At 32.7% G+C, this 24,125-nt stretch overlaps 2 protein-coding genes across 3 annotated transcripts; one reads left to right on the top strand and one right to left on the bottom strand.

The window, feature by feature from the left end:
- Window positions 1-10,389: 10,389 nt before the first annotated feature.
- Window positions 10,390-12,583, top strand: LOC121794274 (axial regulator YABBY 1-like). The gene is made up of 7 exons (XM_042192368.1): window positions 10,390-10,763; window positions 10,838-10,996; window positions 11,073-11,169; window positions 11,694-11,742; window positions 11,880-11,955; window positions 12,126-12,200; window positions 12,289-12,583. The coding sequence occupies exons 1-7, from the start codon at window positions 10,650-10,652 to the stop codon at window positions 12,361-12,363; spliced, it is 645 nt and encodes a 214-aa protein (XP_042048302.1). The 5' UTR covers window positions 10,390-10,649; the 3' UTR covers window positions 12,364-12,583.
- Window positions 12,584-15,608: 3,025 nt separating this feature from the next.
- Window positions 15,609-17,522, bottom strand: LOC121794262 (protein GRAVITROPIC IN THE LIGHT 1-like). 2 transcript variants are annotated; one of them, XM_042192360.1, is made up of 2 exons: window positions 16,331-17,522; window positions 15,609-16,294 (listed from the first exon to the last, which is right to left on the bottom strand). In XM_042192360.1, the coding sequence occupies exons 1-2, from the start codon at window positions 17,339-17,341 to the stop codon at window positions 15,860-15,862; spliced, it is 1,446 nt and encodes a 481-aa protein (XP_042048294.1). In that variant the 5' UTR covers window positions 17,342-17,522; the 3' UTR covers window positions 15,609-15,859. The 2 variants fall into 2 exon arrangements, with proteins under 2 accessions (XP_042048294.1, XP_042048285.1); XM_042192351.1 differs by having other exon boundaries at window positions 15,609-17,522.
- Window positions 17,523-24,125: the final 6,603 nt, after the last annotated feature.

Here is a 24,125-nt window from a genome sequence, read left to right as displayed (position 1 = left end):
GGATATTGACATCTAATATCATGAAACTTTCAAAAAGTTAGATTTTTTCTACGAACTTTAAAATTGACAAATAATATCACGAACTTTACCCCGGTTTTATTTTTTCCCCACGAATGAAAAAATTCCCACAAATAATATTATGATACGGATTTTTTTTTTAATTTTGAGACTTTTAAGTTTTTCAATCTTTGAAGATAGTGTTTCTTGAAGCACACCCTCCAAAATTTTTCTTCAATCTATTAAAATAATATGAATTTTTTCATTCGTGGGAAAAAATAAACCTGTGGTAAAGTTTGTAATATTATTTGTCAATTTTAAAGTTTGTGATAAAAATTCAACTTTTTGAAAGTTTCATGATATTAAATGCCAATATACCTTATTATAATTGAGAAGCAATTTTGAAAAAGGGGGTCGGATGCTAGTATTATTTTATTCTGCAAGAATCAAGTTTCAATGAAATATTATTCGGATAAAAATATTATCTTGAGAACAAAAGACTGTAACAAGAATATGGTTGGCTGATTGATAACAAACTCTAGATTCTCTTTTTAATTCTAGGGTACCACTTTATGTTCCGATATTTAAACTTTTTTTTAATACTTTTAGCCCTATGAAGGCGAAATTACAAATTACTAGCATTGATTGTTGACACCTTTTCTTCTAGCTACTTGCTAGTAAACAAAAGTCAGTATTCTTTATTGCGATGTTAGTTTTTAGTCAGGGTCACAATTCTTTTTACAAAAATACTTATTATCCAAACTAGTTATTGCCACACATTAGGCACATGAATTATGTGCATACTTTGGTGTGTATGTATAAATGTGGGTATATAAGAAAATTTGATACTACCCCATTATATTTGTACTTTGATAGTCGCAATATTGACATTTAAAACAATAAGAAAGTAACCACAACTATAATATGTAAAAACTAATCAATGTAGTAATCAAAATATTCTTTGATGGGTGATTTGTGTGCTTCTTTTGAGTGAGTGTGTGCGCTCCTTTATCTGTTTATTGGTCTTTATGTTGGCATTTGACATCTACTAGAGTACTACTTTAAGTACTAAAATTGTGTCACTAAATTTTTCCATAAATACTAACAAATATTGTTGCAGTAAGTATATTCGTCAAAATATACATACGTATTTCCTGAAATTGTTTCCCATTGTTGTGTTACATATCACGAAAGCGTCATCATTGTGATCTCGAATTAGCACCATATATATATAGGTGCTATTTCAGCCGGTCAAATTATGCTGACATATAATTGTATATTTATACACATGCAAGAAAAATACAGTTTGAAATGGTTAATTTCTAGTGTATTTGAGAAATATTAGAAAAAATATATAGAATGAGAGGCTAATATTTATTAAGAGTTAGGCTCATTAAATAAGGAGAAAATAGTTGTAACGTGTAACTGGTCACATTCATCTAATTTCAAATGGGTCCAGTACAATCCCATGCTGTCTGCAGCTAATTAATTTGCCTCAAATTTTATCACGACACGACAAAATAAAAGAAACAACTAATGTCCAATGGATTAAACACTAGTATTTCTCATCCCTTAATTCTCTTGAAGTAATACCCTCAGAGATTTATTTAGCTAGTTTAGTATACTCCCTCCGTCCCAAGATAAGTGAGCAAAAACTTTTTGACACGGGATTTAAGGAAATAGTAGGGTTTTGTTAGTATAGTGGAAAATGAATAAAGTAAGAGAGTTAATAAAGTAGAGAGAAAAAGTAAGAGAGTTAATACCAAAAAAGGAAATGACTCACTTATCTTGAGACGTCCCAAAAAGGAATGTGAGTCGCTTATATTGGGACGGAGGGAGTATGATTTAAGGCCCAAAATTTTGATTTCGAGATTTTTTATAAAAAAAAAAAAGTTGACACAGAGTACAAAATTTTGTTCCATACACTACATATAATCAACTCAATAATATTACAATATATGCTCGGATTATATTTATCATCATTAGTGAAACAGAAAAGAAGGTTTGAAATGATGAAAGATAGTCTATATTTATCCCATTGCATAACTTTTCAAACAAAGATAAAACTTTTGACTTAATTTGGAATCTTAAATTGTTAGATGCTAGAGTCTAAGAACGCCGACAGTCTATATATACAACTTTATAGATATACGGTATACCAAATTCCTATATGTTTGATTTTTTTTATTCATTATATATAATGTATAGATTTCAATTGTATGTAGTATGAATTATGATAGTGTCTAAATTAATTATTGTATATCAATTGCATTATCTTTGCTAAGGAAAGAGAAAATACATGAGAGAGATTCTCGTATTTATTAACCATAATAAATCAACCACGAAGACGTAGCACTGTATTTCTATTATTTATGACAGATAATATAATTCATTAATAAGAGGTATATATCTGTGAACACGTTCGGTATCTGTGAATAAATAGTAGAGTTATTAATGCATTTTATTATTCAATAAGGACTCAAAACAGACAATCATATGGATAATTTAAAACCCGTTTGGTCTATATTTGCATGATTTAATTGCATTATACGTCGTCTTATTAATTATAGTGTGACATATCAATAATGTGTGTCTGTAAAGTGCACCAGTTGACATAGTTACATGTTGACGAATCAAACACGCTAGGCATCAAATTAAGCAATCAAAAATTTGAAATTTTTTGCTAAATATGACCAATTTGTTGCAGAGATGTTGTCTCACAGGAGAAGATATATCAAAGGACCAACAAATTAGGTCATTGTCCCCAGTACTATATAGTAGTAGTATTCAATCAAATAATTTAATATAATTAATTAATGTCCATATTCACGAAGACAAACACAACAACTGCAGTAGATTGCATTTATGTTGAATCTTTTATGTCCCTCGACAAATTGTTGTACTATCATACGATATTTCAATCAATTAATTGATTTAATAATTGTACATTTAAGAGCCGCATAAATTAAGTGATATGCTCACCATTAATCAAATATCTGCATAAACTCATGTTATTCTATTGCAAAATTTTGATGGACAAATGTACTACTCACCAATTATATTTTATACAGAGGTAATTATTACATATGAATATATCGACGCATCAAAAAACTATTCTAAATGCAAAAGAGAATTCTAGTGAGTAGTGACAGCTTTCGTGTGTGTTTCAGCATTACTTTATTAGAAAGGCATATTAGTTTGTCCAATAAATGTAATAAACTCCATTTTTTATCAAAGTACTCTCCTATTTATCTTATGAATGATAAAAAAAGGGTATTAGGAGTAATTAATTTGAATGGTAGAATTATGTGAGTGTAAAACTACAATTTCATGTTCATGTTATTGGCACGTGTTAAATTGTGAGCATAATTCTCACTATAGCTATATCTATTTATATTCGCTTCGCCTTTTTGCTTATCGTAATTGTTTGTTGGCCGATAATGAATTTATTTGATTGAGATTTTTCTTACTATTTTGTTTGTTGGAGTTTTGTGAATGTTAGTGAGATGTCTGTCGTGCTACTATTTGCTCTTCTCGATCTTTTGCATTCATTCGTTTTGTAATATGAACCTATTTGCTCGCTTTGCTTCCTTTGGACTTTCTTAAGTACTACATAAAAAAAAATCAAATATTTACATATAAGTAACAAATGCTATTTGATCATATTATTACTTACCATAAATTATCTCTAAATTTATAAGATTGTTCCAATGTTTAACTCTAATGTTTTTTAATACTATAAAATAACTGACTACAAAATTCAAAATTACATTCATTAAATAGAAAGAATTACATTAATTAAATATTGAAAATTAAATAAAGTAAACTCATAATATTACTTAATGAAACAAACTTCAGTTGTTGTGTGCTCAATGTTTTTTCGATTAGACAATATTGGAGTTAGTCGTAAGTTCATTCCGATGGAAGTGAGCCTGTCAAATCGGGTACCCGCGGATACCCGATCCGAAAATTTCGGGTACCCGATCTCGAATTTTTCAAAATCTAATACCCGATACCTGATCCGAAAATGATTTCGGGTACCTAGATACCCGACTCGGGTATCCAGTCCCGATTATGGATTTTTATATATTTTTTAATTATATTTTAAAGAAAATTAACTACAAAATTTTAGAAATACAAACTTGTAGTCGAATTTGATACAAACTTGAAATAGATCGAGTTTAAGATTAAAAAAAAAACTACTACAAGAGTGCCACACTGCGCCGGAAATCCGCCCCACCACCCGGCTTTCGGCCACGGGATCAATTGAAATCGCAATTGTTAACCAAAAAACTTCCTATAGTGGAACAGCGAACGCAACGGCCACAAAGCAGCTGCGAAAACCCTAAGGTGCATAATATTTATATCCAACCAATTAGAGTACTAATATATTCTCTAAAAATGAAAGACGAATATAAATTTCATCATCACGCTTCATCTTTGCAACTGAACAATAGCATCTCGACTTCAATAGTTCTGATTTTAGTTTCAATCTATGAAACTTTTACTTAATTATGTCACACAATATATAGGCACATCAGCTTAAAATAATGTCACCTCGGGCAAAATACTAAAAGGAAAATCATACTATATGCAAAAAAAATATTGGTATTAATTTTAAATTCTATTTAACAATTTTTTAGCAAAAAAAATGACACCTGAAAATGTAATTTTCCCAAACGAAAATTGAGAAAAACGTAGAATAATAACACACACTTTAACTCCTACATGAATTTCCAATGGACCACACAACCATATAGTTTCATATACGTACAAAAAAATTGTGAAAATTGTAATTAATGCCTTCAGACTTTCTGCTAAAATTAGTATTTGTTTCTTTCCTATATTTCCTCTTTTTTATTATTATTATAAATATAAGAGACACAATTTGACTTATTTCGATGTGATAGTTTTCAATTATGTTAGAGAAGTGACAGATATCTTTTTCAGCAGGTCGAGGGTTTCTCACCTGCTTCCGAAATTGGTATAAATCTACATTCCTTTTAATTGATCATAACCTACTTTTTTTATCTGTGTCATTAAAATAAATTATAAAAACCGATAAAGATTATTTACTTATCAAATTAAGAAATTATTTAAGTCAATCTTTTCATTGATGCAACAAAATTACGATTTTAAGAGGTTAATAAGGCACCATCACAATGTTTGGTACTGCAAAATAGTTGTGGTTCAAATTATATTGAGTTATAGTAGTACTATATATTGTCTAGTGACATAGTATAAGTCTAATGGCAAATTTCTGGTATATTGAATACTTATTATTTATTTTCTGCCTAAATTACACATATTAAGTCTAACCTTGCGTGGATTGATTGACTACAAATACCTCAAATTAACCATCTTTTTAATTTTTACCCCATGTGACTTTTTTTTAATTTATTTTTATTTTCTATTTGCTAGGATAATTAACTCCAAGATAAGGAAATTATATAATAAAAAATATGTGTTCTTATCATATTTTGTATCTTATTGTCTTGCCTATCAAACGGCTAGTCGATCTATAATTAAGTAGGCTAATCTCCTGGCCCGACACTGGTGTGAGATTACCCCTAATTATAATTCATTATGTTAATTGTTGTAACTGACCTAATTAATTATTGTTGAAGTAATCTAATTTGAAAACGAAACATAACAAAGTCCAATCTTCCTTATTTTTTGGGGGGAGTCTATGGTGAGAAGAAGTTCATATATGGGAACTCTCACTTGGAATCGGTGGCTGGGAGTGTTATATTGTTAACGCAATATTTAATTGCTAACTATAATTAAATAATAGTCATTAGATATTCAAATCAAGGACCTAGATCACTAGCCCCGGAATGTCAATACGATTAACAATAAACGTCAATAAGTGTATTAAGGTTAATTTACAACAAATTGGTTGTAACTAACTTTTGAAAAATATCTCATAATTTTAAAAAGCATATAACTTTTTCGATTTAAATTATTTTTTCACACAACATATATCAAATTAAAGATAATTTCATAAGGATTCTAACGAGATCTCACTTGCATATGTTCCGATATCAAAATTTGAAAAAAAATTGAAAATTTTCATAAATTTCGCTAACAGCTTTATATCAATACACGGCACATAATACGTCAATACAATGCTTGTACAATGTCAATATGAAATTGTATTGACATTGTCATGTCTTTGTGTTGATTTATTTCATACACTGTATTGACATTGTGTTTCTAAACCCTATATTTGATAGTTGGTATTATCTTTTTAATATTAAAAAATAAAAAACGAAATTACACATGACAAATTGTAGACGACAAGATTTCTAAAATCATATGGTCTTAAATTAGTTGTAGTTAGCAATTAAATGATGAGTTAACAATTGATCACTCCCCATCGTTGGTTTATATTAATGTAATCCCTTCATTCTATTCAAGATGTTCACATTTCCTTTTTATTTTGTCTCACTCAAGATATTGACTTTTTATATTTGGAAATAATCTCTTCTCAACTCTCTTCTTATTAAAATATTCAACCACTTTTTCTCCATATTTTACTCTACTTAAAAACTCCTCCTAAAATCTCGCGTCACTCAAGATTATGGACATCTTAAGTGGGACGGAGGGAATAGTATTTTTGTTCATGCGAATTTCAAATTTCGAGAGTATTGTATATAGAACGAGATATGTTTGTGTATAAACCAAGAGATAGGGACAATTCCAGAGAAGTAAAATTCTAGCAAAAATAATGGATTTAGTAGGTTTTTGGTAATTGCATAAAATAATGTAGAAAAACTAGTTGCAGAAAATAATGTGAGGACAAAAGGCTACATAAATGAAAAAATTGGAGGATATATGTATTCAGATTTCACTGACAACAACGTATCTCTGTATGTGAGGCAGCCTGTGCGAGCGGTCAAATCATAGCCAAATAAATTATTATTTTTGTTGTAATCTGTTCTTGGATATCAATTATTGTTGTTCCTTCACACCTTATTTAATTTATTGTAGTTCTAAATGAAAAATTACTAGTCTATGTTTTTTAGGAATTAATTAGTGTATGTTCAATTTCAATTTTTTTTTAAAAAAAACACTCCTACTACATAGATCGGATAAATTAAGTACCATGAACGAGAAATTAAGTACTACAAACTAATCAATTAAAATCAGGAATTAAGTTAAGGAGGATGAAAGTCATGCTACTCATCAATTCACATGTTGATTTAAGTTAGATTGAAATCAAAGTCAAACCAATCATTATGATTTTATTACTCATTTAACTGTGCATTCCACGTTGTTGAACAAAGTTTATTGTGGTAACTGGTAAGAAACAATTCTCCAGTTTCGGCAACTAAAGTAAACGGATCTCTTGATGAAGGTCATAAATTAATTATGATAATGGTTATCACTACTATAAACGATAGATTAGTCGTTAATTAGTATCGGTGATATTATTCGGAGAAGTTGAAATTATGAAGGATTAATATAAATTGGATATTTTTCTTCCGAAATTGCTTATTTTTTCCGCTTAGGTCATTTTACAAATTAAAAAAATACTACGATAATGATTGATAGTTGTTATTTGCACCCTTATAAAATTCAAAAATATATTCCATTGTGATATTGAATTTACTTTATCGTATTTACTGTATCGTTACAGGATAATACGATAATGATTCAATCCGCCCGCACCCGACTCGTTAAAGAAACTTTCAATCCGAACACGTACCCGACATGCTACCTTCAAACCCGATTCTGACCTGCACGCGACACGAACCTGTTAATGACATGATATAATATGGGTTGACATGACAGAATATCAACTTGATAACGACCTAAACCTGATTTACATGATTGAAACCTCATATTAACCTAGAGAATAAGCCTAAAATATTATATATCTTTTAAAAGAATACAAATAACTAAAATAATATTATTATTTTTAATGGATCACCCAAATCCAACTAGAACCTAATACAAAATTATTGAGTTTCTAACGGGTCAATTCAATAAGGACACGAACACAATAAGGTTTTACTCAAACCCATAAGCTTTGTGTGTGTTAGTATCAGGTTTTGCATGTGGTGTCCAAAATTATTGGTCCTAGTATTTACACCATCATAACATTGACTTTACTTCATTATAATGGTAGTTGACAAGAATCTAGGCAATACCAAAACTTGTATTAATTGACCAAATTATCGTTGAATATTATAGTCAATTAAACTTAATTGTCGTGTGCTATCAATCCTAGCCGTTTGATATTAGCTATCCTAAAATTAATACTCCGCTCGTATTTAATTTTAGTAATTATTCGATAAGATGTAATTGAGTTTTGATTACAGCCTTATATATGAAACTTTACTTAGAACCATATCGTGAATTTAATGGCCGTGTATATCAGTATGTGTAGTTTCCAATCAACAATTATTCTGTGGTGATATTAATTTACAGCCATCAAAATTTATGACCGATAAGAAAAATAAGAGCCATCTACGCACTCCACAAATTATAAACCATCCTATAAAGGAACTACTCAATTACTTGTTTTATCTTGTCATATATATATACGATGGTGTTTTTTTATTTAACCTATATATGTAGAAACATTTTCGTCATCATATGTGTATTACTATTATATTGATTATATTTTAGATATCCAAACTTAAGAAGCATGCCCACAAAATAAATCTTAAAATCTCCAACGTGATAAAAAGTTTTCTTGCTAGCTAGCTAGCTAGTATAATAGTAGTATTAATACCTTAGCGCTGCTTTTGTTTGAATTAATCACATATTCACATCAAATTTTGTGCTACTACAATTATCAACATTAATGAGCCGAAGATATAAATGTTACGGATAGTTTTAATATGTATCAGATTCAGCACTGTATTATACTATATTGTCTAATTTAAGTGTCGATTATAGTATTTTATTTTTTACTTTGATAGGAAATGTCATGTTTTGATTAAGGCATATTCAAGTTGACAAAGACTCAAATGAGAAGGTTCGCATATACGGTGCAAATAGATTTAAGTGACGATTATCACAAAGAAAATTATAATTAATTATACGTGTGTGTGTTGATCTAATGAAGTGATAATGTGGTTATAAAAAAATTCATTCTACTTGTTTGAAACGTAAATAAAACAAAAAAGTTCGGCTTATTTATTTCATAAAGCTCAAAATTTGATCTAAAATTGAGTCAGATTAGTATACAATTTTGCAATAGGAATAAGAACAGTTTATGGAGTTTGGGGAGTCGTCTGAAATATTTTCTTAGCTTTCTTTCTTAAAAAATGAACTTTGTAAAGGTCTCAATCTTGACATGTAACTGAAAATTCGTTATCGAGTGTCGTCTGTAATATTTTTGTGCATCACATGGAAAATAGACTAGATTCAATTGAGGCATTGAATATAATAGGAATATTCCACATAGAGAATCGAAATAAAACAAAGTCAAGATTAAATTTTAAAGACTAAAAAATTCTAGATTATATGTCCTAATGCTTTTCTATAGAATTTTTAAAAAATTTTAAAATAAAATACTCATTCATCACATAGAAAAAAAAAATCTTTTTTTGTTTATTTTGGGTATATACGTTCTACTAAAAAAACATTCATTTTCAATATTTTGACACTACCCCACTATTAATTAATTTAACCCATACTTTATCTTCTCTGTCTTCAATGGAGTAACAATTTTTGAAAATACAAGACATGAATCTTACATTTGAAGTTTATGATTAGAGCAAATTAATGCAAATGAGAAGTTGTAAAAGAGTGAGGTAGGGGCATAGAGATGAATTAAGATGCAATTACAAAGGCATTATATTATTATATAGTACTTATAATAATAATAATAGTAGTAAGAGTAGGATAGGTGCCCGCCATTTAAGGCTTTACTAAACCCTACCCTATGTTCACATATATACACAAACATATATAAGTACAGAAATATTAAAAAAAATAGGGAGTCGAGAAATATTAAAAATAGGGCTTTAACTACGAAAACTACAGGTGAATGAGCGAAAGCTAATCACCCCATGCACACGTCCTTTTCTCACTCCTCTCCCCCACCTCTGCCGCTTCTGCCACCTCTCTCTCTCTCTCTCTTCACAAATCCATTGGGAATGCCAACCATACATTAGTGCTTCCTCTTCGGACTATTAAAAAAAAGAGACAAAGTTATAAATGACATGAATTATAAATATGATAGAAATAGCGTCAGTAGATTATTTACATTTAGAATTGGTCTAATTTTGATGAACGGATCAAAATAGTAAAACTAGTAAGTATTTGGCCATGTATGTATTGTTAATTGATTAATTAGTGAGTATGTATATTGGAGAAATGTACAACTTTTTTTTCTTGCAGTGTGTTAAATTCTCTACTATATTAGTGGGCACCTCCAACCCTATGATAATTTCTCTCTCTAGAAGGGTGTTTTGTTTGATAAGTGAGCCACAAAAAAGAAAACATTCAGAGAGATCAGATCCAAGGTGGTTAATCTGTCAAAAACCAAGAGCCTCCATATATACATACATACCTTGATCAGTCAATCTATCTATCAATCAATCAAATCACTAAATCAAAAAGTGAGAAACCTAACACCTTCACCACCACCAACAACAACAATAAGAAGAAGAAGAAGAAAGAAGTAGAACAAGATGTCCTCTTCCTCCGCCGCCTTCGCCGCTCCCGACCACCACCACCACCACCACCTCTCCCCCTCCGAGCAGCTCGGCTACGTCCATTGCACCTACTGCAACACCGTCCTCGCTGTACTCATCGATCGAATCACCAAATCTCCTAAATCATTTCTTCTTCATTCACTAATTTGATTTTGATATTTCAGGTGGGGGTGCCGTGCACGAGCCTGTTCAAGACCGTGACGGTGCGATGCGGCAACTGCTCCAACCTCCTCTCCGTCACCGTCGACATGCGCGGCCTCCTCCTCCCGCCGGCGAATCAGCTCCACCTCGGCCACTCCTTCTTCTCCCCCCAGAATCTCCTCGTAATCAATCAATCAATCTCACAAATTAGGGTTTTCCTCTTTTCTAGGGCTCTCAATTATTTGAATTGAATTGTAGGAGGAGATCCGAAGCTCGCCTTCCAACCTGCTGCCGAATCCCAACGAGCCATTGATGCCGATCCACGAGCTCCCCAAGCCTCCCGTAGCTAACAGACGTGAGATAATCAAATCACAATTTCTCTCCAGTTTTCAATCCTAATTCAATTACTATTTCTCAAAATTCCAATTTTTTTGTTTTGGGGGTCCATTAAGCTTAGATTTTATCTTCACTGCAAGGAATGTTTTGAGTCACAGTCAACACTAACCTTTTCAGTAAACAGTTTATTGTTGGCCAAAACATCAATCAGTTTACTCTTAAACAGTGATTAATCTATTTTCCACTCAAACATCTCACACCATCAAACCATATCTCATCGTGCATTCCAATTTTAGGTTTTTTCCAAACCCTAAATTTTGAGTTTTTGTTTTTTTTGTTTACCTGAATAGAATTAAATACTATACATCGCCAGGATATCATGAAAGAAACAGAATGATTAGATAATGATGAAGTAATTATGAGAGAGAAAAAATGGAGTGTGACAGTAGTGAAATGTGCAGTCCAAAGAAAGTCAGCCGAAGTCAAATTAATGTCCAACTTTTTGTTTTATTGTTTCTTGGTATTTTGTTTGTTGATTTTCAGCACCGGAGAAAAGACAGAGAGTGCCATCTGCTTACAACCGGTTCATCAAGTGAGTAATTATTGCATGTGTGTATGCAGCTTTTTTATTCATTTAAAAGCTGCATTTCTTTATTATTTTTAGTAAATTTAATTATTGAGAAAATCTAGGAGAGAATTTAATTGGATTTTGAACAAAATAAAATGCAGGGACGAGATCCAACGTATCAAAGCTGGAAACCCTGATATTAGCCACAGAGAGGCGTTCAGTGCCGCTGCAAAAAATGTAAGATCCAAGAATCAAGAAACACACACTACTGACACTCTCTCTATCACCTAAAACTAGGGCTTCTTTTTAATTTGTGCCATTTGTTTCAATATTACATGTTCTGGGATTTTCAATTTTGATTATATTTCAAATAATTGAAAAAAAATTGTGTGTTTTGTTGCTTGCAGTGGGCCCACTTTCCTCATATTCACTTCGGACTGATGCCTGATCAACCCGTGAAGAAGCAAAATGTGTGTCAACAGGTAATATCTAATCAAAACCCTAGAAATATTTTTTTAAAAATTGAAAAAAAAATGTTTTGACAGTAAATGGAGATGGTGATTTTTGTAGGAAGGAGATGATGTTGTGATGATGAAAGATGGGTTTCTTTCTGCTGCTGCAAACGTGGGCGTGTCTCCCTACTAATATAAGAAATTATATGAATGAATGCAGCTTTATTTTCCGAATGTTTTCTATGTTAATGTTGTCTTCTTTTTTTTTTTTCTCTATGTCATTAATTTATTAGAGCTCGTTATGAACGAAACGCTGCTTGTAACAGTTTTAATTAGCTTCAGCTTTCTGTGGTGGGGAGAGGATTTTGATGAGGACTGCTTGCTAATACTAACTGTTATTCACCTTTTCATTATGTGTATTGCTCATCACTTATTTTATATCTTGTTAATTAAGTAGTACTAGTACAATTTTTTAGTTGATAAATTGATCGATAATGATAATAAAGTACGCGATCTTACTAGTTGTGTGATGGATACAAGTACCAAAAGTATGCACCCAATTACACTAAGGAATGTTGTTGTTTTTTAATTATACTCTTAATCATGAAAAGGGAAGGTGGGAATGGATTTGTATTTTGGTGAAGAATGGGGGCAGATAAGTGTGAAATGAAATGGAATTGATTTGTTTTGTTTTGGTGAAAATGAAATTCAAAATGAGAGGCATGCAGTGATTGTACATGGTACGTGTATGTAGCATTCAGTAAAGCTGGATAACATAAACACTGCAATGGCAGTTTGCAGTGTTCATGTTTCATTATTGCAGAGACCTTTGCTGGTGCATTAATACTATTAACTTCTTTGTGATTCATATAACATGCTTTTGATGGGAGAGAGTACAAGATGGAATTAATAATACACAGTTGAATGAAAATATCTCATTTAATTATGTGATTGCCTTGTGAGTATAAAAATGCAAGTCAATAATTTAAATCATTTTAGGGTATATACAGTACTCCAATTCAACGTCTGAAGACTTTGCAATGAAAAGTCTTACCAATTTAGCAGTTGTTACTGGTTATATTTGGCAGTAATTCACTTTGATGAAGAAGAAACATATGTTTATCAATTTAAGACACGTGACTTTCCATCACTTAACTATGGAGTATATATTTCTAATAGTATCATTTGATTAAGGAATATTGCTGAGGGTGTCTCTGTAAAAAATAAAACCATGCTACCAATTTTCACAAGAGTTTTAATCATAAAAAACTATTGTTAATTGTATGTAAATCCGCAAATTATTAGTAAATTCTTGTAAATTTTCTCATAATTAATATTTAGAATTATAGAGTCTAAATAGATAGCTCTTGAGACAGCTTGATAGGAAAGATGATAAGGAAAAATGTGATAATAACACACATTTTAAGGGAGTCATGATAACTCCCTTATCTTGGGTAAAATTTTATGTTAGATAACTCTGTTATCTTGGGTAAAATGATATTATCATAGACTACACATCCGACAAACGTATAGAACAAAACTTAAAAAATGGAATGTGTAAATTAAAATTTAGTTAAATGTTGTGCTATTTAGGAAAATTAACCTATTTACAAACTCACAAACACACACAAGCATAATATCATCATTTTCAAAGGGGGTTGAAATCTATTGAAATTATAATGTTTCAAAGTATAATTTATAAATTATAGTATTAATTATGTAGAGGGATTAAAGACAAATTAATGTGTCATTGCATGGGTAAGGATCTTTGTTGAAATGAGGTAAATAATTTCAGTTGAGAAAAGAGCAAGTCTAATTTCTTGTTGCTCCACTCTTTGCCTATCTTTATGAAAGAAAACAAAGGATGTTCCATTCGGACCCCCCAAGGCCTAAATCTTTTGCCTAACTCCACAAAAAAATATCTTATCTTATTACACATATATGTGTCATATCAAATATCAATTAATGGACTTATATATCATAAATCAGCTGCTTCTCTGTCATTGTTGGAATTTTCCTAATTGCTGCATCTGTATCACAAATGGTGTTTAGCTATTGTTGATATGAGTTTTTGTTTGAATGTTTTTCAAAAGTGAGCAGAGAATATCAGACATTGTTTTTGGATGATTGAGAGAGAAAAAGAGAGATTATTCATTCCCTGAGCTGTTGCTGTTAAACCCCCTTGAAATGGAAATTCCTCCAAATTCACAAAGTGACATATTTTTTGCATGAATTTGTTCAAGTTTGTGGTTTATTAGAAAACAATGGAGCAACTACAACATGTGCCCTCTTTCATGATTTCAATTATAAACAGTGACTTTAATTTTAATTTTACTGTATTTTTATAGCTGGAGTTCATGGCACGAGCCAGTTGTAAAAATGATCCAAAGATTATAAAAATGGCTTCAACTTTAGAAATTGTTTGAATTTTAGTGAATTTTTTTTAAATTGCTCAAATTTAATGAATACAAAAAAAGTATTTAAAACATGAGTGAAAATAGCTAGCTCTTCCAAACATGTTTGATGTGTACACGAAAATTGCAAGTTTAATTTACTCAAGTCAAAATGAAATTTGAGAGAGCTCTCCACATGAACATTGTAACATTTGGAGGAGTGGATATTGACCACACAAGCTTGCTCTAAATTTGTCGACCTTCATTATTAATACAAGGATATTTTAATATTTTCAAGTTGCATGCTACTTTTACAACTTACATAAAAATTGATGTTGTACTCGTATTATTCAAAAATCGGTGTATTTTTTATAGTTTTCTGGAAGTTCGGATTACTTTTACAAATGGTTTCATACAAAATATTTTAGCTTTGTTTCAATTTAGTACAAAATGTATTAAGTTTAACAAAACATAAAATTCCAACCACCACTTTGTAATAGACAAGTTTGCCCCCAATAAAAATAAAAAATTGTTTTGGTGTAACGAAATGACCAGAATGACCCATTTTCTCGAGGTCATTTTATTGCAATTCAGATTACTATTTAAATTTATCTTAATAGGCTGCTTACTTAATTCACTTTGAATCTATCTTAATGGAGTCCTCATATCTTTTATTTAGTGACATTAAAATCAAGAGACTGGTATAAAATACAGATAAGTCTGAAAAGCCCATATTATTAAGCGGAGGCCCAAATAATATATCATTTGAAATCTCATTTGGGTCCAGGCCAGGCCAGGCCATCCTCACGTCGTTCTCAAGCCCACGCCACACACTATTTGATTTAGATGATAACCTTGTTGTAGTTTATTTATACATTTTGTCTCTATTTATCTCACTATTATCTCTATTTATCTCACTCAATCCGTTGCCAACCAAAAGTTGAAGAGTACAATTTCGTAGGAATCCAATAGCCAAGATTTGTAAGAAAAATTTAAAAACAATACACAACATTTCAATTCAAGAATTGTGGCTTTGCCCTTGATATGAATGAAGAAAGAGGGATAATATAAAGCAATGGTGCAACAACCAAAAAAACATATCAACACCTACAGTAATACATACACAAGATGAAACCAATAGCAAGTAAATCAATAGATTCAGTGTCAACTAAATACAAGTGATCTACTACTAGAAAATACTAACACAAGAAAGGAGAAAACATGGTAGTATATTTTCTTCTTTATGCACAAGTAATTACCAAAACCATAGGCCTCTAACACAAAATATGCACAGCATCACAAATCTTGATACAACTCAACATGTTTCAAGTCAGTGAGATAAACCTGTGACTGAACAACAGTTCTCCCCACTTTGAATCCAGGCACAACCGTGAACCCGACTCGCGGCTTACTTTTCCCAGGCAGACCACATCTCCCCAAGGCATCCTCCATGTACACCATCGAGAACTCAACCCCTCTCTCCACCTGAAAGATCTCGATCACAGGCTTGAACGAATAAGCCAGCTTGTGAAGCAGCCATACCGAGCTTGCTGTCCTCACAAACGACTCGTAGAACACGCTCAACGACTTCCAAGAATCCAGCACCTTATCCTTCCTATCTAGGTTGCTGAAGATGGAAGACTCCATTGTTGGATGTATGAGTTTCTCATACTTCCTCCCACAGAAATGCGAAAACTCGCATTTTGGATTCTTGCTCAGCATCTCCATGGGGCTATTGGAAACATGGTCTATCAATTGCCTCAGATTATCAATGGCATCACCATCAGTTGCACCGTTTTTGATTTGTTTAGTGCCATTACCATTGGAGATGATCTCAGAATTGCATAATCCGAAATCAATTTTGTCAAAATTCTGAAACATTCCTAAGCAAACATAAGAGAGAAATGCATACCGGAAATGGCCCTTTTTCGTGTAATTCACATTCATACCTGGATAGACAGAATTGGCTGCTTCCTTCAAATCCCACCCCGCTCTACGCATCAGATCAATCAGCAATTTCACAAAACACCGCATAGATTTGACTGAATCCAGCAGCATTGCCCCGAAAACCCTAATTGTGAGCATAACCTCAAGCCCCAAACCTGCGCCTCCCTCTTTTAAACCCAATTTCCGCATCAATTCGCAATTTGAAGCCCTAATCCTGTCCAATTTCTTCCTCAATTCGATTGCTTCGCCATCCTTAACATCAATCTGCGACTGCTGTGTATTGACTATCGTCTCCAAAACCCTGAGCTTGCTCTGATTCTCCTGCACCTGAAATTCCCAGAACGACGCTGCGGGGAAGACGAAACCACCACTAAACTCCGCCCCCTTTCTCTTCGATTCCCTGTACAAATTCTTCAGCTCGGTCAATTTCTGCAGAATCGAAACGATGGACTTATCAGCTTCCTCGAGGGCGGCCTGGTCGATATCCGGCACGTGCGCCGCTTGAAATTGCAAATACGAAGCTTCAAATGATGAGAGAGTGGCGAAGAGAGACCGAATTAGAGCCCGATTCAATTCTGCATCCGAATTATCCGATTCCGGTTTGATGACGACGACTTTCTGGTGGGGGATGGACTCCTCGGCGGAGTCGAGGAGGAGGGTAACGTCGCAATCGGAGTCGACGACGGCGTAGTCATCTTCCTCGGCAAAGAGCTCGTAGGTTTTGGTCTTGAACGCGAGCGCGAATTTCTGGAACATGTCGGAAATCGGCGGCGGCGGCTGCTCCGACGACGGAGCGCCGTCTATTTCCGCCATCTCTCGGAATCTATACATTCAATGAATTTGAAGAATTTTTTAGCGTTCTATTTTGGCGAATTCCCCTAAATTTTATTTAGCGGGATTTGCACTTTTTTCGATTTTTTTAAAACAACTGCAAAATTAGAAGCATTGAATTTGCCAAAAAAATCGTATATATTGCCTCCGCAAAATCAGATCATACTTCGATTACATTGATATTGAATAGAGTGAGTAGTTACATTACTAAAATTGTACTACACTCATCAAAATGTGTTTATAGTAGTATTACTTTATTGTAGTAATAATTTTATTTCATTTCATTTCATTTCATTTCGTGGACTTTGTTAGCCGACTACCACCTAACGGTAACAAGAGAAATGATAGAGCTATCCTACTTTGAACTAATTTAATCGCACAAAATAGATGAGACAAAACATTTTAAATAGATGGGCCAAAACATTTTATCTTAAAAAATGTAGTATACTTTAGTCATTTCTAATCGTAAATAGTCCATAATTTCAACTACTTCTGGATATAAAATAGATTGGTCTAGAATAAACGAATCAAAATGTTGTGTGTTTGCTTTAATTCTTTCTAGAATCTTATATTGACTCGTCATATATATTATACTCCTCTTTCCCCTGAAAATTTATCATTTATTTTCATTACCCTCCGTCCCTAAAAATTTGTCACTTTTCACTTTTACCATTTTTTGTAATGGATCTCATATTCTCTAACTCATTCCCACTCAAATTTTATCATAAAACTAATATATAAAAGTAGGACCCAAGTGCCATGATACGATCCTAACTCTCTTCTATTATAATTATTTTGTTTAGATATCATAGGGATTTAGCATATCTTCTTTTATTATTTTGTTTAGATATTATAGGGATTTAACATATCTTTTTTGTATCCACACATATTATAAATATGTGTGGAGTCTTCCATAATATTCATTCAATGAAATACAATATTATTTTGGCCAAGTCCACGTGTGATTCTTTGAATCCCTAATTCCTTACGCTACCTGCTGCCCGACGGAAGGTCTCCGCGCACAGCCGGAACGTATATCTGATCTGTAGCCGTTGCCCGACGGGTTTGAACCCGCGCACAGCCGCCCAGATCTTTATCTCCGCCGACCCTCACGGGCGCCGGATTATCTTTATCTCGTTATTGTCTGTTTTATCGGATCGTTAGGGATTTAGGTCCTTAACAACTGGTGCTTTCATTGAGAGATGATGACAAATTATGGGAACGGAGTATTTAATAATTAAAAGTGTAATGAGACAAACGGGATAGTCCGACTGAATATGATTTCTATTGCTCTTTTATGAAAGTGTAGTTAGTTGGAGTTTGTTGGTGGTGTGAAGCAAAAGTTGTGTTTACTGGAAATCTTTGGGGACCAGAGAAAATGACAACCTACGAAAAATATATACTCTAATCTTATTATAGTACTATACTCCATTTTACATTGATATATTTATATTTACTATGTAACATCTATCATAATCTAAAGTGCAAGTTTGATGAAATGTCCTTAATGCCCTTTTTGGAAGGAAAATAGAAAGATGAGGTGTTTTCTATTCAAAAATAATTTTTTAAGGCAAAAACAATAGGACAAATAATAGCCCAATAAAATGCTAACTTCTTGAAGAAGTTTTAAAACACATTTAAATAGTTCACTACCATTAAATTTTTTTATAATTAAATTATTAAATTTATATATTAATTAGACTTATATTTGAGTTAAATTGGAATTGTGCTAGAGAGTTTAGTTTGCCTTCCATTTATTTAGGTTAAAATTGAGATTTAATCATTTATTACAATACTTTTTCTCCGAATTAATTCACAAGCTAAACGACAACACATATATGTAATGCTTACAATTTCCATCCTATATTTACTCAATTAAAGTTATTAGTTCTTACTCCATATTTTAATTCGCCTCTAATTAAACAATACTACTAAGTTTATAGATTAAACTAAAGAATAAGATGACATTATATATATTTAAAATTAAATCTAACTTATAAAGTTTGTATAACTTCTTAATATAAAGAGTAGTGTAAATTCTCACATTAATCAAAACAACAAGATGCATAAAATATTATCGTTATTTTAAGTGATAGTAATACTTTACTTTTTATGCGTATATGTGGCGGGAAGTAAGAAATTTATTATTTCCAATATAAAAAATTCATTTAATCTTTGACAATCTATATCAAGTTATGCTATGGTCTGAAATTAAAAGAAATAAATAAACAGTCAACTAAAATGTGATTATTGGATAATACAAATTTTCTAACTTGACTTCTCAAAGAAGTTTTAAATTTATATGATTTAAATCATTTTTCGACCGTTTTCCTTTTTTTTACTCTATAAATACTCCTATTTCATCATCATTTCACACACAAATACACATCTGTTCTTCCCAAATCATCTCCATTTCCTCTCCAATTTTCATCTAAAATTGTATTTTAAATTATGTAATTTTTATTTTTTAGGATTTTAATTATGTGTTTTTTTAATTTTAAGTAGTATTTTTATTTTATGTTGTAATTTTATTTTATTTAATGAAATGTGTTTTTATTAATTGAATTTGTTGGAAATAAAAATAAAAAATGAAATTGAATGAATAGTAAGTTAAGAGATAGTTAAGAGATGGATAAGAGATGGAGGGTTGTAGGTTCTGTCTCTTAGTTAAGAGATTGAGTGAAAAGTACAGTGGGGCCCATGAATAGTTAAGAGATGAGACTGTTAAGAGACAGCGTTGCGGATGGCCTAATAAACTGCCTTGTTTCACAAACACAAAAGTAAAATCAATTTAAAAATTTTAATAACGTTTTCTGTTTACAACATTCTAAATTGATAATTTAGCCTTTTTAGCCAAAAATTTGCCACAATATTTTCGGTCATTTACAAAAAGAATTGATAAGTATATTTATAATAATATATTTAATGTGTTGTTTTCTCTATGTAAATTGGCTACTATTCACGTAGTATTTGATTTGAGTTTAAGAATTGGTGTATTTAGTTGGATTTAGAGTTTAGTTCAAATTTAATTTTAATAGTATCTTGTTTATATTTACGGCATGGTTATATTTTAAATTATATACTCCTTTAGAATAAGACACTTCTACTTTGTCATTTCAGTACGTCCGTGAAATGTTGTCCACTTTGCATTTTGCAATACTATTATATTCCACGTTCCACTAATTTTTTTCATTCACTTTTCTTCACATTTCTTAAAACCTGCTCCGAGTTAAATGTGGAAAATATTTCACGGACGAAGGGAGTAATATTTATTCATTTTTGTGGTTGTATTTGTATTTTTTTAATATATTATTTTTATTAAATATATTTATTTATTTATTGAGTATAATATATAGTGTAATGGAGCCCCTGGCAACGAAGAGTCAATTATATTAATGGGGTGTCCATGTGATATTTATTCATAAAATACAACGGTATTCACTCACTTATAATAAATTACTACTCCAATTTTTATTTATAAGTATGATAGTAGTTTGTAATGTAGTAAAGTACAAAAACATTAAATTTTCTTTTTATTTATAGTTAAAAAGAGTTGACATAAGCTTTTATCAAATTTTTTGGTGGTTTATACGGGTCACTCCAAAGAAAATACATATGTTATGAATTGTGTGTACATTTAAACGCAGACACTCCCAAATGAAACGCAACATGGGTTTAGACTTTAGAGAGAGAAATTGGCCAATGAAATAATATAAAACACATTCTTTTTGACATTCTTTTCCCCATTTCTTTATTTGAGGGTTTAGAGAGAGAAATGGGCCAATGAAATAATATAAAACACATTCTTTTTGACATTCTTTTCCCCATTTCTTTATTTGATTAAATACCCGGTCGGCCATGGTAACTTTTTTCATAGGGTATCTATCTATTAAAAATATTATGGAAGACTATATCATGATTATAAAACAAAATAAAAAAGTCTTTCATAATAATTTTTATAGATACCCTATGAAAAAAGTTACCATGGCCGACCGAATATTTAATCAAATAAAGAAATGGGAAAAAGAAATAGAAGTATGTGTTTGCCCATTTCTCTTTCTAAACCCATGTTGCGTTTCATTTGGGGCCTTATAGTTGGGCCCAAAGGACTAAGACCAATTTTTTGGGTTAGTAAATGAGTAATAGTATAAATTTAAAAAATAAACTACTTATTTTTCAATAGAATGTATTTCCACTAAGATAAATTTTTTCTGGTATATATAAAATACCTTCAGAAGCAAATCACAAAACACTTGTTCAGTGCATTAAATGGCTTCTGTATTTATTACAACCTTTAAACTTATTTAAAACCTTGTTTTTATATTTTACTAGAGTACATTATTAGTAGTACAAAATAACAAAATTCATTGAGATACTGAGTGAGGATGGTCGATCAAGGCTTATATATGTATTATACTAATTGGTGGGCTGGTGCCATATAGTAACATGGCAGAATAAGTTATTTCGGAGTGATTTTTTTGTTCACTAATTAATTACATAAAATTAGGGGCTTGTGTGGTTGTATATGGAGTATAATACAAATGCTTGTATACTTCATCCGTTAAGAAAAAAATTGTCATTATTGTCTTATTTATTTTTATTAAATGGATCTTATATATACCACACACTTTTGTTATTTACATTTTATTATATAAATCAACAATACTTCTCTAAATAGTTCTGTAATTACTAAATAGTTCTGTAATAGAATGATGGACTAGGGAGGGAATGGGTATTAGAGCATCCTTAACGCCGCGGGCCGGTTGGACTAGGGAGGGAATGGGTATTAGAGCATCCTTAACGCCGCGGGCCGGACAACCGGCCCGCGGCCCCGCGCGATGGAGGTGATGAATTTGCGGCCTAGGCCGGTCCCGGGGACTCAGTCGCGGCCCAGGGACGCGCCCGGGGTCCGGCCTGCATGCGTTAAACCGTGCCGTGCCGCACGAGATGAGTCCCGGCCCGGCGTTGGATGTCTTCCGGGCCGTGCCGCAAGTCCCCAACATTTGATTTTTTTTTCGTTTTATTGCCTATATATACTCCATTTGTGCACCATTTTTTCCACACTTTCTCAATTTCAATCATCTTATATTACAATATTTTCGGCTTCTATGGATTGGTTTAACAGCGATCAACGACAGATGGACGATTTTGTCAACGCCAACAACTGGTACGTGCCGCCGTCGCCCGACCCTAATGCAACGCCTAGCCCGAGGTTGCCTACCAACATGGAAATAATATCGCCAGTTAGCACTGATGAGTACGAAATCAGTGATATGTAGCCCGCTGTAGGGAGGGGCAAGGGCAAGGTTGAGGATGGTGAGGGGCCGAAGAAGTATAGTCCGCAGGAGACATTGTGGTTGGCCAAGAACTTCATCGACGTCTCCGAGGATCCTATCATCGGCAACCAACAGAGCGTCAAAGCGTTCTGGGAGCCGATTGCGAAGAAGTACAACGCTGGTAGACCTAGAGGGTCGTTCGAGCGTAGCTACGTGAAGCTACGCAAGCATTGGGGTCGGGTCTAGAAGGATGTGAACAAGTGGAATGGCAAGTGGACTAATGTAGTCCGGATGTGGCCGAACGGGCACAGCAAGATGGACCTCATGGAGAAGGCCAAGGCGGATTTCTTCTCTGACGTGAAGAAGCACTTCAAGTACTTCGACGTTTGGAAGCTTGTCGAGAAGAGCCCGAAGTACACCGGTGGGGTAGAACCAGCGGCAAGTGGGGCGCCGAAGAGAACCAAAGTTTCCGCCGCCGGACACTACTATTCGAGCGAAGGAGGTCCGGCGATCGACCTCAACGTGACAGACGATGACGTCTTCCTCTCATCCCCTAGCACTCAAAGTCGTCCGATGGGAACAAAGACGACAAAGAGGAAAGCGAAGGGGAAGGCAACTGCGAGCTACTCCGCTATGCCGCCACCGCCGCCCAATCAATCTCTGGATAAGATCGCCGACTCTATGTCTGAGATGAGTATTACATGGCGGATGAGCCAACTGACGGAGTTGACATCGAGGGATACCTCGACAATGTCAGAGTTCGATCTCGAATTGCACCATGAGATGATCGCCTATCTTCGCGCACAAATGAAGAAGTAGTAGTTTTATCCTTTTCTAAAAAAAATGTATGACTTGTATTTTTATTTTCTAGGATTTTTAATTTGCTTTGTTTAGGATTTGTAATTTTAATTTCTACTGAACAATGTATTTTTCCGATTTGAATTGTTTAACGTATTGCATTTACGAGTAAAATAGGTTGAAGTTGTGAATAATGCAATTTATTAGTTGTGGCCCGGGTTGGGGTCTGCAGAGTTAGATTAGTCGTGGCATGGAACTCAAATTTAAGAGAATGATGATGTAGAGGGGACTTGGAGCCTGAATCCTGGGCCAGGATTAAGGATGCTCTTCTTATATGTAAGATGTGCAAAAATTCGGCTGCAAAATGCAGAAAACCTGATTTAGCAGCAGATGTAAGTTATGCCAAAAAGATGATACCAACATTTTTGAGTAGACAAAAAAATGGTCTCTTTTAATTTTAAAAATGGTCTCTTTTAATTTTTAAATCTCTTCTGTACCCCTTTCCAGTGTTGAGTTATCTCCCATTTGTACTATTCAAATTTTTGTCTACGTTGTCTGTAGAGTATAGAAAGATGATATCTTTCAGTATAAAATCTAGGGCTGCAGATTGGGATGTCCTTTTTGGTTAATCATTCAAATTAAAATATTATCCAGATATTCCATTCAAAATTACACATCTAATAATATATCAATTTTAATTTCTCTCTATT

Source organism: Salvia splendens, chromosome 1, assembly GCF_004379255.2.
Source record: "Salvia splendens isolate huo1 chromosome 1, SspV2, whole genome shotgun sequence".
Lineage (NCBI taxonomy): Eukaryota > Viridiplantae > Streptophyta > Magnoliopsida > Lamiales > Lamiaceae > Salvia > Salvia splendens.
This window is presented reverse-complemented; position numbering and strand designations above follow the sequence as displayed.